Source organism: Oncorhynchus mykiss, chromosome 24, assembly GCF_013265735.2.
Source record: "Oncorhynchus mykiss isolate Arlee chromosome 24, USDA_OmykA_1.1, whole genome shotgun sequence".
NCBI classification, from domain to species: Eukaryota; Metazoa; Chordata; class Actinopteri; order Salmoniformes; family Salmonidae; genus Oncorhynchus; species Oncorhynchus mykiss.
The window spans coordinates 31,290,483-31,303,945 of record NC_048588.1 but is presented as its reverse complement, the minus strand read 5'-3'; the positions used below and the strand labels follow the sequence as shown (position 1 = coordinate 31,303,945).

Genomic DNA, 13,463 nt, shown 5'->3' with positions numbered 1-13,463 from the left:
AACCATTAGGTGTTTGATTCAACACTGTTTAGTGAGCTGCTTCATCCGTGTCACCTGAGGTAATACTGGGACTCAGCTCTGGACAGGTGTATCACCTGAGGTAATACTGGGACTCAGCTCTGGACAGGTGTATCACCTGAGGTAATACTGGGACTCAGCTCTGGACAGGTGTATCACCTGAGGTAATACTGGGACTCAGCTCTGGACAGGTGTATCACCTGAGGTAATACTGGGACTCAGCTCTGGACAGGTGTATCACCTGAGGTAATACTGGGACTCAGCTCTGGACAGGTGTATCACCTGAGGTAATACTGGGACTCCGCTCTGGACAGGTGTGTCACCTGAGGTAATACTGGGACTCAGCTCTGGACAGGTGTATCACCTGAGGTAATACTGGGACTCCGCTCTGGACAGGTGTGTCACCTGAGGTAATACTGGGACTCAGCTCTGGACAGGTGTATCACCTGAGGTAATACTGGGACTCCGCTCTGGACAGATGTGTCACCTGAGGTAATACTGGGACTCAACTCTGGACAGGTGTGTTACTTTTCTCTTTCAAACACAGGCCAAACTCAAGAGACCATGGTTATGTTGTCCATCAACGTGTGTGTGTGTGACGAGAGGGGCAGGCCAGAACAGAATGAGTGTAGAAAACTACTAGTGACATGCTAGAACACAAGAGTCCCTCCAGCACAGAGAAACCCATCTGAGATGAAACTTGATATTAACTCTCATTATAAGATTACACAGCACATGAATCCATTGAAACCTATAGCCACAGTGAAGATGTTCAGTATGGAAGATCATTCAAGGGCTTTTGTGTCCGTGGAATTTCCTCGGTTGGGGTCTGGAGGCTATAAACATGGATGTCAAAAATTGTTACTTGATTTGTGAACACACACACATGCACATCTCTGATGCTCTAGCTGGCGGTGTCCCTCAGGGTCCATGGTTAACGGCTGGGGGTCAGCCTCAGAGGAAGATGACCGTCACTACTCCAGCCACAGGTCCAGTGTGGGCAGCTCCTCTGATGGATCCCTCTACACCCACTGTAGCTTCGCCCAGGCCCTGGTGGCAGCCGCTGACAAGGCAGGCTACCACCTGGAGGGCACCAGCCTGGCCAAGAGAGGTTGGTATATGAGGAGTGGAGCCCCTCCAGCCTGTTCTCCCTGGAACCTCTATATGACCCAGAAGGAGATTGATCTACTTCCTGACATCTGCTGGCTGGTGTTTTTTCCTCTACTGCTGTTTTGGTGGAGAATCTGCATGGCTCTACAATATGTGGCTGAACAAAGGATACAAACCTTGATTCAACTCTAACCTTCCTCCAGCTTTGCACTCTGACTCCTACGAACTTGGGATAGAGGACAATTATCTGAGTGAACACTGGTGATTTCTTTGCAGGCTTCTAACACTGCCTGTACTTTCTCATTGTCAAAATAATGGTGTGATTTTGAGGATTTTTTACATTTGACTGATTAACTAACTGAACCTTCCATGGGATCATGTGAGCTTCCTGCTTGGAAATCAACATTCTCTTCCCAGGCATGCTCCTTAACTCCCCTCTCTCCATGTTCCTCTCAGTACCTCCACTAACCTAGTGGCCTCTCTGTCTTCTTCTCTCCCTCCTCCTCCAGGTAAAGGGCTGTCCCACCGGGCCCGGCCCAGCAGTCCCTTCTCTACAGATGGCAGCACGGTGGGCACACATAGCCTGGGCCACCAGAGGGCTGCCCGGCCCACCCGCAAGCCCCGGGGACAGGGAACGGCACCCCACAGGAGAGACGCCAGTGCAGATGGTAAGAGAAGACGCTGGGGTGGCACAGTGTTTGAACCAGAAGCTTCCCAGAAATGTGTCTCAGTAAAGAGTTACCTCTGACACAACTTACTCATTATCTATAACAGGGCTCTTCAACCCCGTTCTTGGAGAGATACCGTCCTGTAGGTTTTAACTCCAATCCTGTTGCTGGAGAGATACCGTCCTGTAGGTTTTTACTCCAACCCTGTTCCTGGAGAGATACTGTCCTGTTGGTTTTCACTCTAACCCTGTTCCTGGAGAGATATCGTCCTGTAGGTTTTTACTCCAACCCTGTTCCTGGAGAGATACCGTCCTGTAGGTTTTTACTCCAACCCTGTTCCTGGAGAGATACCGTCCTGTAGGTTTTCACTCGAAACCTAATCTAGAGCACATGATTCTAATAATTAGCAGGTTGAAAATCTGAATCAGTAACAGAGTTGGAGTAAAGCTACAGGAGGATAGCTATCCAGTAACAGAGTTGGAGTAAAGCTACAGGAGGATAGCTCTCCAGTAAGAGAGTTGGAGTAAAGCTACAGGAGGATAGCTCTCCAGTAACAGAGTTGGAGTAAAGCTACAGGAGGAGAGCTATCCAGTAACAGAGTTGGAGTAAAGCTACAGGAGGATAGCTCTCCAGTAACAGAGTTGGAGTAAAGCTACAGGAGGATAGCTCTCCAGTAACAGAGTTGGAGTAAAGCTACAGGAGGAGAGCTCTCCAGTAACACGGTTGGAGTAAAGCTACAGGAGGATAGCTATCCAGTAACAGGGTTGGAGTAAAGCTACAAGAGGAGAGCTCTCCAGTAACAGGGTTGGATTAAAGCTACAGGAGGAGAGCTCTCCAGTAACAGGGTTGGAGTAAAGCTACAGGAGGATAGCTCTCCAGTAACAGGGTTGGAGTAAAGCTACAGGAGGAGAGCTCTCCAGTAACAGGGTTGGAGTAAAGCTACAGGAGGAGAGCTCTCCAGTAACAGGGTTGGAGTAAAGCTACAGGAGGATAGCTCTCCAGTAACAGGGTTGGAGTAAAGCTACAGGAGGAGAGCTCTCCAGTAACAGAGTTGGAGTATAGCTACAGGAGGATAGCTCTCCAGTAACAGGGTTGGAGTAAAGCTACAGGAGGAGAGCTCTCCAGTAACAGGGTTGGAGTAAAGCTACAGGAGGATAGCTCTCCAGTAACAGGGTTGGAGTAAAGCTACAGGAGGATAGCTCTCCAGTAACAGGGTTGGAGTAAAGCTACAGGAGGATAGCTTTCCAGTAACAGAGTTGGAGAGCCCTGATCTATGAGGACTTGGACTACATTACAGTTACTGATTAATACTGATTGACTGATTACTGATATATCACCAGACTGTAACCTTATAGTTAACCACATCACGCCTCCCTCCCTCCCAGACCTACCTCCTCCCCCTGACCCCCCGCCCATCCAGGGACCAGGTTATATCCAGGGGGCCCGTAGTGTAGGCGGAATGGGCCCCCCAGCCGAGAGGCAGGCATCGTCCCTGGAGCGCCAGCCCATGTGTGGCGCCATGCCCCTGTCTGGGCTGGAGGAGATGAAGAGCTGCATGGACAGACAGACACGCACCTCTCTGGAGCGGCACTGCCAGGCGCAGGACAGACTAGCATCCATGGACCGAGGAGACGACCCACGCAGGGGACACAAAGCAGGTACAGGACTGGAGGGTAGAAGCAAATCAGAATGCCAGCACATTGTCAGAAAGACTCAGACCTGATCCACAAATTCCATTCAGTGTGCAGGTGTTCATTCTAATTTGAAGATGCCAATTTCTTGTATACTGCACTTGTAGCAGTGTGTTGGATGTGAGTGAACAATACTTTAGAACAGTAGGATATAACTCATATTCCACATCAGAGTATGGAGCGAGTAGACCTGTGGTTAGGTCAGCAGCGATTGCTGTACAAAGAGAGATCCAGAGCCCTTAACTGTGTGACAGCAGGGTCCTGATGGCTGCGGTGCCTTGGCAGACCAGACCCTTTACTAAACCCTGGTGTTCAATCTCAGAGGAGACTCAGCTCCCATGAACAGATTGCACTGTCTGCCACTTGTACTTGTCTTCCAGAACACCCCCCCCCCCCCCCCCCACACACACACACACACACACACACACACACACACACACACACACACACACACACACACACACACACACACACACACACACACACATACACACACACACACACACACACACACAGCCTGTAGTTGTCAGCAATGGTGTCCGGCTCCAGCCCAGTCCAGGCAGGAGGCCCCAGCCACGCAGATGCATTCTAATTCCCCAGCTTTCCCCTCTCAGACAAACAGTGGCTACTCCACCACTCCACCCATCTGTCTGTGTGTGGAGTCATTAGACCTCACCATGCTGTGTACCTATCCTGCCTGTGGGTGGAGTCATTAGACCTCACCATGCTGTGTTCCTATCCTGTCTGTGGGTGGAGTCATTAGACCTCACCATGCTGTGTACCTATCCTGCCTGTGGGTGGAGTCATTAGACCTCACCATGCTGTGTTCCTATCCTGTCTGTGGGTGGAGTCATTAGACCTCACCATGCTGTGTACCTATCCTGTCTGTGGGTGGAGTCATTAGACCTCACCATGCTGTGTTCCTCTCCTGTCTGTGCCAGGGCAAACAGACAGAGAGGCAAACACTGAGGCAGACAGACAGAACGACCAACAGAGAAGCAGGCAGAATGACAGACTGACAGACCAGGAGACACAGAGAGGCATCACACTCATCAGATTCTAGAGGTGTACTCCAAGTTGACTGATACACAGCAGAGTTCAGAAGGCCCTCCAAGTTGACTAATACACAGCAGAGTTCAGAAGGCCCTCCAAGTTGACTGATAGACAGCAGAGTTCAGAAGGCCCTCCAAGTTGACTGATAGCCAGCAGAGTTCAGAAGGCCCTCCAAGTTGACTGATAGCCAGCAGAGTACAGAAGGCCCTCCAAGTTGACTGATAGCCAGCAGAGTACAGAAGGCCCTCCAAGTTGACTGATACACAGCCGAGTTCAGAAGTCCCTCCAAGTTGACTGATACACAGCAGAGTTCAGAAGGCCCTCCAAGTTGACTAATAGCCAGCAGAGTACAGAAGGCCCTCCAAGTTGACTGATAGCCAGCAGAGTTCAGAAGGCCCTCCAAGTTGACTGATACACAGCCGAGTTCAGAAGTCCCTCCAAGTTGACTGATACACAGCCGAGTACAGAAGGCCCTCCAAGTTGACTGATAGCCAGCAGAGTTCAGAAGGCCCTCCAAGTTGATTGATACACAGCAGAGTTCAGAAGGCCCTCCATGTTGACTGATACACAGCAGAGTTCAGAAGGCCCTCCAAGTTGACTGATAGCCAGCCGAGTTCAAAAGGTCCTCCAAGTTGACTGATACACAGCCGAGTTCAGAAGTCCCTCCAAGTTGACTGACACACAGCAGAGTTCTGAGGGGTCAAGACAAGCCCAGTTAGTCATTATCAGAGCAGTGGGAGGATGTTTGATGAGATATGATGCTATATATCTATAGACCTCTATATCTAGAGACCAAGTCAGAGCTACAATATAGTGACCTGTAGCAGGGTATGTCACAGTAGGTCAGAGCTACAATATACTGACCTGTAGCAGGGTATGTCACAGTAGGTTAGAGCTACAATATACTGACCTGTAGCAGGGTATGTCACAGTAGGTCAGAGCTACAATATAGTGACCTGTAGCAGGGTATGTCACAGTAGGTCAGAGCTACAATATACTGACCTGTAGCAGGGTATGTCACAGTAGGTTAGAGCTACAATATACTGACCTGTAGCAGGGTATGTCACAGTAGGTTAGAGCTACAATATACTGACCTGTAGCAGGGTATGTCACAGTAGGTTAGAGCTACAATATACTGACCTGTAGCAGGGTATGTCACAGTAGGTCAGAGCTACAATATACTGACCTGTAGCAGGGGATGCCACAGTAGGTCAGAGCTACAATATACTGACCTGTAGCAGGGTATGTCACAGTAGGTCAGAGCTACAATATACTGACCTGTAGCAGGGTATGTCACAGCAGACACTAACCCCTCTGTAGTTGCCTTACTCCCCTTCAAAGGGGTGTTAGCTGAGGGACCCATGTGTGAGCCCACACTGCCTGCTGGCACCAGCACACTGCAGATGTCATTAGAAGGGAGGTCTGCCAACAGACTCTCTGTCTCACTGTAGCACCTTCTGCAACCACCACCACCCCGCCTATCCACCTGCACCTGCCCAAACACATACCTAGCCCCATAATGAATCTATAAACCACCATGTTGTAAAACGCTCTATCCTTTTGTTGCCCCTCTCCATGTCATTTCAGTGAATGAGAATGTATTCACGCCCCCAGCCCCACAGGACCCCTTTATCTTCTTGCAATGCACGTATTATCAGAATGTGTTCTTAATTGACCTGCCTGGTAAAATAAAGGTTCAATTAAAATAAAAAAGTGTCAACTTCCCGACTACAATCAGGGTTAGTAGTGACAATATGAATTGTTTCCCTCTGTGTGTTTGTCCAGAAGCAGGGTGCCTGCCCCCCTACAGTAAACCCTCGTTCCCCTCCCCCGGGGGCCACAGCTCCTCTGGGACAGCCTCCTCCAAGGGCTCCACGGGGCCACGCAAGGGAGAGGGGCCTCGAGGGCCACACCAACGGGCTGCCACAGACCACAGCGACTACCTGGGGACCAACGGACCTGGACATTACGCGGGCGAGTTATGTACGTATTACACCATTCTTGTTTACCATCTTATTGCAAAAAGGCGTTGTGATACTATAGGTAACTATATTGATTTAATGTATAGCATTTTGACAAAGATATGGCTTTGTCCTGACATTGCTGTTCTCTCTGTCTCTCTCACAGAGTGACCTGTCTGCAGTAGGATCTGAACTGAACTGGAGTAAAGCCTCGTCGTCCTCATCAGAATTACGCCTCGCCTGTTGGTGTAATGACCTTTGTCCTTCTTTGTATTATCAGAGGAGAGGAGCAGGAAGATGACGATGATGACCACCATAACAGAACTGTAAATGTGATGTATAAACACAGACATACATACTGTACATCCCACTATGTTGTTGTCCTCAACTAAATTATTTCTCACCGCCCAACTTTATATTTTTTTCAGTCAGACAATAGCAACTAAACAAAACAGGTAAAACGTCTATATGAGAAAACTCATTTTCAAAATAACCTTACTTGGGGAAAAAATGGAATCTTGTTTCCTGTAAATAGATTATTTACGTTGTTGTTGCATTGCTATGCAAGCCTACTTCAGTTTTAGCGTCCTCTTGGTTATATCTAGTCATTTGTATTATATTTGAATTGATAGGCTGTTGTGCCATAAAATAATTGTTTTATAATCCATCATTTGTTAATAGCTATCATTGATTCATTATTATAATTATTATGATTAATTATTGTTTTTTTGCACTGTGATTTTTGGTGATAAGCACAAAAGCATAGCTCCTACTGACAGGAAGAAAAGGACCAACATTTGAAGAGGAGTTTCTGTAGAAAGATGAGAAATTATATACTAATGTACAGAGAGATATTAAAGAGTGAGGGGTTGCTTATGGACAGCAACTAAATGGATGCCCATTCCCAAGTTAGGACTAATCAGAAAGAAGATGGGGTTTGTTAGTGTCTTTGAGGTAGGGGGCCAGAGAAGAGGCAGAGAGGGGGGGGGCTTGTTCAATGTGTACAGAGGCTATGAGCAAGATGATGACTTGTCTCTCCTCTAAATATGAGTTGATTATTGGATTAGCTTCGATCCTACATAATCTGATTCTATTGTAAACCGTATAGTCCTACAAATTGGCTGATATAGACTTGTTAGAGCTGGCAGTTGTGAGGCTGTCCAAGCATTGTCTTGTTTTCAGAACATAACACATCCACAATGGACGTCTAGCTGGGCCCTCATCTTCATTCCAGCGTTTGAACACAATTTATTTGATTCTATCTTCATCTCATCTTCTTTGATTCTATCTTCATCTCATCTTCTTTGATTCTATCTTCATCTCATCTTCTTTGATTCTATTTTCATTGAATTCTAGAGTTTTTGTTTTCATCCGAAGATCATTTGTATAATCCGTTTGTATAATCTGAAGCCACAGCACTTGAAATACACTATGAAGAGCCTCAAAGCCATGGTTCAGAAGGTCTAATCTATAATCTAACACTGACAAAGGACTTCCTTTTGATCATCCCTTCCTTTTGATAAACTCTGGATTGGGTTGAACCCAGTTGTAGAAATAACTAACATTGATACTAAAGGATTTCTCTATAGCCAGGAAATAAGATTTAGGATAGGTCCTTTTTTTTGTCCAAAAGTCAACATTTTATTTTGTCATCCATTTTAAATTATGTTTGCTTAATTTAGAGCACTCAATGTACTCCACATCCATGGCATCCCATGGAAAACAACACAGTGACCTGTTTTGTATCTGTTTCAGTCGGAGCACTGCAGTCCCTACCCTGAAGTATGGTACTGTGTTCTGATTAGCATACAATAGGGCACTAACTAGACTCCCTATTGGGACTCAAATTCCCAGAATGCATCAGATAGTGGAGAGGAAGTTAGGTTGAGTACAGTCAGAATGGAGAAGAGCCACCTGCAGTAGCAGATCCCACTGCCTCTGTCTCTACAGCATAGACCACTACTTTCTATCTGCCTAACAGTCACAACACGTGTTCCTTCTGCTGGCCGCATGGGACTATTCAGCCTCAGATGTTCAATTTGTATCTTTTCAAACAATGTTCTTATCCTTTTTTTTAAAGCCTGTTTCTTTGTGTGCCTTTTATGGACTTAAAAGTACTGCTTAATAATGTTTTCAAAATCAACGTTCACAGTTTTACTGGTTCAGTGTTTCTTTTGTGTCTTCTTTAGTACTGCTTAGTGTTGATAAAAGGAGAGTTGGAAAGGAAACTGAAGGCGTTGTCAGATATGCTGTTGTACTGTCACGTTTATGTCACTGTCATATCATATCATCAACCTAGTGGCCAGTGTTCTGGAAATGAGGTGCAAGGAGTATCTCAGGTTATTTTACATTCTGGCGGTGTTCATGTATGTGTGTAAATATGTGTATATATTCATATGCATCTCCACTCAGTTATTTCATTCCAGTTTCATTGCTGAAAGATATCCCTCTTTTATGTACGATGCTGTCCTGTTTCATTTTTTTTTATCAGTGGTTTTAATTCCAAGTTTAACGTGCTGGTCCATCCACCTTAAGGCAAGATGTCAGTAACAGAACATACCAAATTAATATCGATATTTCTAATGTCTAATGCGTTTTTGTCTTTTTAATACTCATGGTTTTCCTTTAAATCACTGTGTTGTTGTTTTGTATTTATTAAAATGAGAATAAAAAGGTATATTGTGAAATATGCATAAAGATTTGTGGAATATTAAAAAAAAAGTATTTTTTTTTCTGTTGGAGAAGGCCCGGGGATGGGCAACTCCAGTCCTCAGGGGCCGGGTGCTGTCACACTTTGTCCCCATCCCTAGCAAACACAGCTGATGAAAATAATTGCATTCAAAACTGAAGGTCATGATTGGTTGATCATTGGAGTCCGGTGTGTTAGTGGGGGCTGAGGCAAAAGTGTGACACCAATCAGGCCCCCTGAGGACTGGAGTTGCCCATCCCTGAGCTAGGCCAAAAGGACTTGATGGTCTCTCCAGGTGCAATACTGAGTTGTCAGAGATACCCGAGTCACTCGGTCCTGCATGTTATCTACTCTGCTTCTTCTCATCTCAAAACAAAAGAAACTAAAACCTTTTCCAAACACAAACAGCGATATGTTCCTCATTTGCTTGATACGACAATAGATACAAATGTTCTTTTTTGGGAGGTTGAGAAGTACTTTCCCTCTCTTTTGTTACTTTTCTCAGTATTGTTGGATCTGTGTGTTGCCTTTTTGCAAAAAAAGAGGATTAAAGAAAGGCAAAAATAGGAAGTTGTCTTTCTTTACAGTGCGGGGCAAGGTGATACCCTCTCTCCAATGCAATTTATACATTCTCATATCTTTCCTGTAAACAACCTTCTGTATTCACTTGCATGTCCTTGTCCAAGAACAAGAAAACTTTTACAAGTCCCAACCCCATGTCCTGTAAGATAAATCAAAGTTATTTTCTTTCCTTGTACCTGGATCACTACCAACAAATAAAATATTAAAACAAATGTGAACCCTTGCCTTTCACTCTGTTGATTGACAAGGTGTTATACACAATATCAGTATCGTTCAAACTCAGCTGGAAAGTTTCTGTACCATTTTTACATTGTTTGTCATCTTGAGTATGGCTTTCTGGACATATTTTGTTCCAAGAGAAAGAGAAAAACTCTGAAGTCTCTATAAGAATAGTGTCGTTATTGGTGTTTTCCTTCCGTGATGTTTGTGTTTGTGTGTGTGTGTGTGTGTGTGTGTGTGTGTGTGTGTGTGTGTGTGTGTGTGTGTGTGTGTGTGTGTGTGTGTGTGTGTGTGTGTGTGTGTGTGTGTGTGTGTGTGTGTGTGTGTGTGTGTGTGTGTGTGTGTGTGTGTGTGTGTGCTGTATGTGTTTGCGAGAGGGTGCCTGACTCAGCTGTGCTTTTCTATGTCAAAGCAATCAACATTCCAGACAAATCCATCAAATCATTGAGACAGTCACACTCGCTTTGATTAACACTTAACTTAAAAGACATAGAACTGTGGCTCAGATACTGCCTTTTATCGTTTTTACTTTTTGAACACCGAGATGTGACCAAATAGAGTCAGCAAAGGTTGCAGAACGAGGCATTGATAACCGATTGGAGGGAAAACTCGTCCAAACAGTCTCCTTAACAAGTCCATTATTGCAACTTAGTTTTCTGTTACTGTATTAAGCTAATGTCTCATCTGAATGTTAGGTTACACTGTCCCATCATTTGGTATGTTCTGTATATGTGTTCTTACAGGCTGGTTTGTGTGATGTTCTCCTTAGTGTAGACGGACCTCCGTCCAATTTGTAATGTGAAAGCCAGCCAGTCTGATGGCATTAAGGAACGATGACTCATGTAATTAAAAACCAATAAAAGGCTGTTATAGTTTGTTAAATAATTTCATTATCCCATTCCCTCTCTCCACACCACCTAAATGACAGAAATTATTCATGTTAATATTTTTCTGCTCTCTCTACATTTCTCTCCCTCGCTCTCACTCTTGTCCCCCCCTCACCCGTTCTCCTCCTTTCTGACTCTCTTCCTCTCTGTTCTGAATTCTCTATGTCTGGAATTTTAAAACAGGCAAGTATATGGGTACCTCAACCCTATAAGGGGTGTTTCCAGCCAACAGCTTGAGGAATAGACAATCCAAATAGCTCCCCACTCTCCTCTAAAAAAACACACCTACAAGTATGTGTTTGAAAGAGAAAGTAAGTTACAAAAAAGTTACTTTTGCCATTCCCTAAAACTCCCTAAATCACTACTCACCCTCTCAATGCTCTCTTTTTCCCTCTCAATACAATTTAAAGGATTTATTGGCATGGGAAACATATGTTTACATTGCCAAAGCAAGTGAAATAAACAAACAAAAGGGAAAAACAAGAGAAACATTAGTAAACATTACACTCACAAAAGTTTTTAAAAAATATAGACATTTCAAATGTTATATTATTCTCTCTCTGTATCTCTCTGTCTCTCTTGCTCTCTCTGATTCTCCCTCAATTCAATTCAATTCAAGGGCTTTATTGGTATGGGAAACATATGTTAACATTGCCAAAGCAAGTGAAGTAGAAATTAAACAATAGTGAAATAAACAACAAAAATTAACAGTAAACATTACACTCACAGAAGTTCCAAAAGAATAAAGACATTTCAAATGTCATATTATGTCTATATACAGCGTTGTAACAATGTGCAAATAGTTAAAGTAGAAAAGGGAAAATAAATATTTACAATGATGTTTGTTCTTCACTGGTGGCCCTTTTCTTGTGGCAACAGGTCACAAATCTTGCTGCAGTGATGTCACACTGTGGTATTTAACTAGTAGATATGGGAGTTAATCAAAATTGGGATTGTTTTTGAATTCTTTGTGGATCTGTGTAATCTGTGGGAAATATGTGTCTCTAATATGGTCATACATTTGCCAGGAGGTTAGGAAGTGCAACTCAGTTTCCACCTCATTTTGTGGGCAGTGTGCACATTGGCAGACCTGGCTCTCGAGAAGTCAGGCTATAGTGGACTTTCTCAATAGCAAGGCTATGCTCACTGAGTCTATACATAATCAAAGCTTTCCTTAAATTTGGGTCAGTCACAGTGGTCAGATATTCTGCCACTGTGTACTCTGTTTAAGGCCAAATAGCATTCTAGTTTGCTCAGTTTTTTTGTAAATTCTTTCCAATGTGTCAAGTAATTATATTTTTTTTCATGATTTGGTTGGGTCTAATTGTATTGCTGTCCTGGGGCTCTGTGGGGTCTGTTTGTGTTTGTGAACAGAGCCCCAGGACCAGCTTGCTTAGGGGACTCTTCTCCAGGTTCATTTCTCTGTAGGTGATGGCTTTGTAATGGAAGGGTTGGGAATCGCTTACTTTTAGGTGGTTGTAGAATTGAACCACTCTTTTCTGGATTTTGATAATTAGTGGGTATTGGCCTAAGTCTGCTCTGCATGCATTTGTGTTTTACGTTGTACACTGAGGATATTTTTGCCGAATTCTGCATGCATAGTCTCAATTTGGTGTTTAGCCCATTTTGTGAAATCTTGGTTGGTGAGCGGACCCCAGACCTCACAACCATAAAGGGCAAATGGGTTCTATAACTGATTCAAGTATTTTTAGCCAGATATTAATGTGGAAATTACCTGTGGCGCTGATGTTTAGGCAGAGGTATGTATAGTTATTTGTGTGCTCTAGGGCAACGGTGTCTAGATGGAATTTGTATTTGCGGTCCTGGCAACTGGACCTTTTTTGGAACACCATTATTTTTGTTTTACAGAGATTTACTGTCAGGCCCCAGGTCTGACAGAATCTTTACAGAAGATCTAGGTGCTGCTGTATGCCCTCCTTGGTTGGGGACAGAAGCACCAGATAATCAGTAGACATTTGACTTCAGACTCTAGTAGGGCGAGGCCGGGTGCTGCAGACTGTTCTAGTGCCCTCGCCAATTCGTTGATACAGTTTAAGTCAGAAGTTTACATACACTTAGGTTGGAGTCATTAAAACTTGTTTTTCAACCACTCCACACATTTCTTGTTGACAAACTATAGTTTTGGCAAGTCGGTTAGGACATGTACTTTGTGCATGACACAAGTAATTTTTCCAACAGTTGTTTACAGACAGATTATTTCACTTATAATTCACTGTATCACAACTCCAGTGGGTCAGAAGTTTACATACACTAACTTGACTGTGCCTTTAAACAGCTTAGAATATTCCACAAAATGATGTCATGGCTTTAGAAGCTTCTGTTAGGCTAATTGACATCATTTGAGTCAATTGGAGGTGTACATGTGGATGTATTTCAAAGCTTACCTTCAAACTCAGTGCCTCTTTTCTTGAGATAATGAGAAAATCAAAAGAAATCAGCCAAGACATCATGAAAAAAATTGTAGACCTCCACAAGTCTGGTTCCTTGGGAGCAATTTCCAAATGCCTGAAGGTACCATGTTCATCTGTACAAACAATAGTATGCAAGTATAAACACCACACACT

General features: G+C 44.1%; 1 protein-coding gene across 14 annotated transcripts in view; it reads left to right on the top strand.

Moving 5' to 3' along the window:
* The window catches only part of LOC110503394 (roundabout homolog 2), a 606,556-nt gene extending 596,566 nt beyond the window's left edge, over window positions 1–9,990 (top strand). For 7 of the 14 annotated variants that reach the window (XM_036961731.1, XM_036961728.1, XM_036961739.1 and 4 more), the window contains 5 exons: window positions 944–1,129; window positions 1,638–1,796; window positions 3,182–3,454; window positions 6,326–6,523; window positions 6,668–9,990. In XM_036961731.1, coding sequence (XP_036817626.1) covers window positions 944–1,129; window positions 1,638–1,796; window positions 3,182–3,454; window positions 6,326–6,523; window positions 6,668–6,669 — 818 coding nt within the window. In that variant the 3' untranslated portion in view covers window positions 6,670–9,990. The remainder of the gene's footprint in view (window positions 1–943; window positions 1,130–1,637; window positions 1,797–3,181; window positions 3,455–6,325; window positions 6,524–6,667) is intronic. The other 7 variants (XM_036961734.1, XM_036961736.1, XM_036961732.1 and 4 more) reach the window with 3 other exon arrangements.
* Window positions 9,991–13,463: the final 3,473 nt, after the last annotated feature.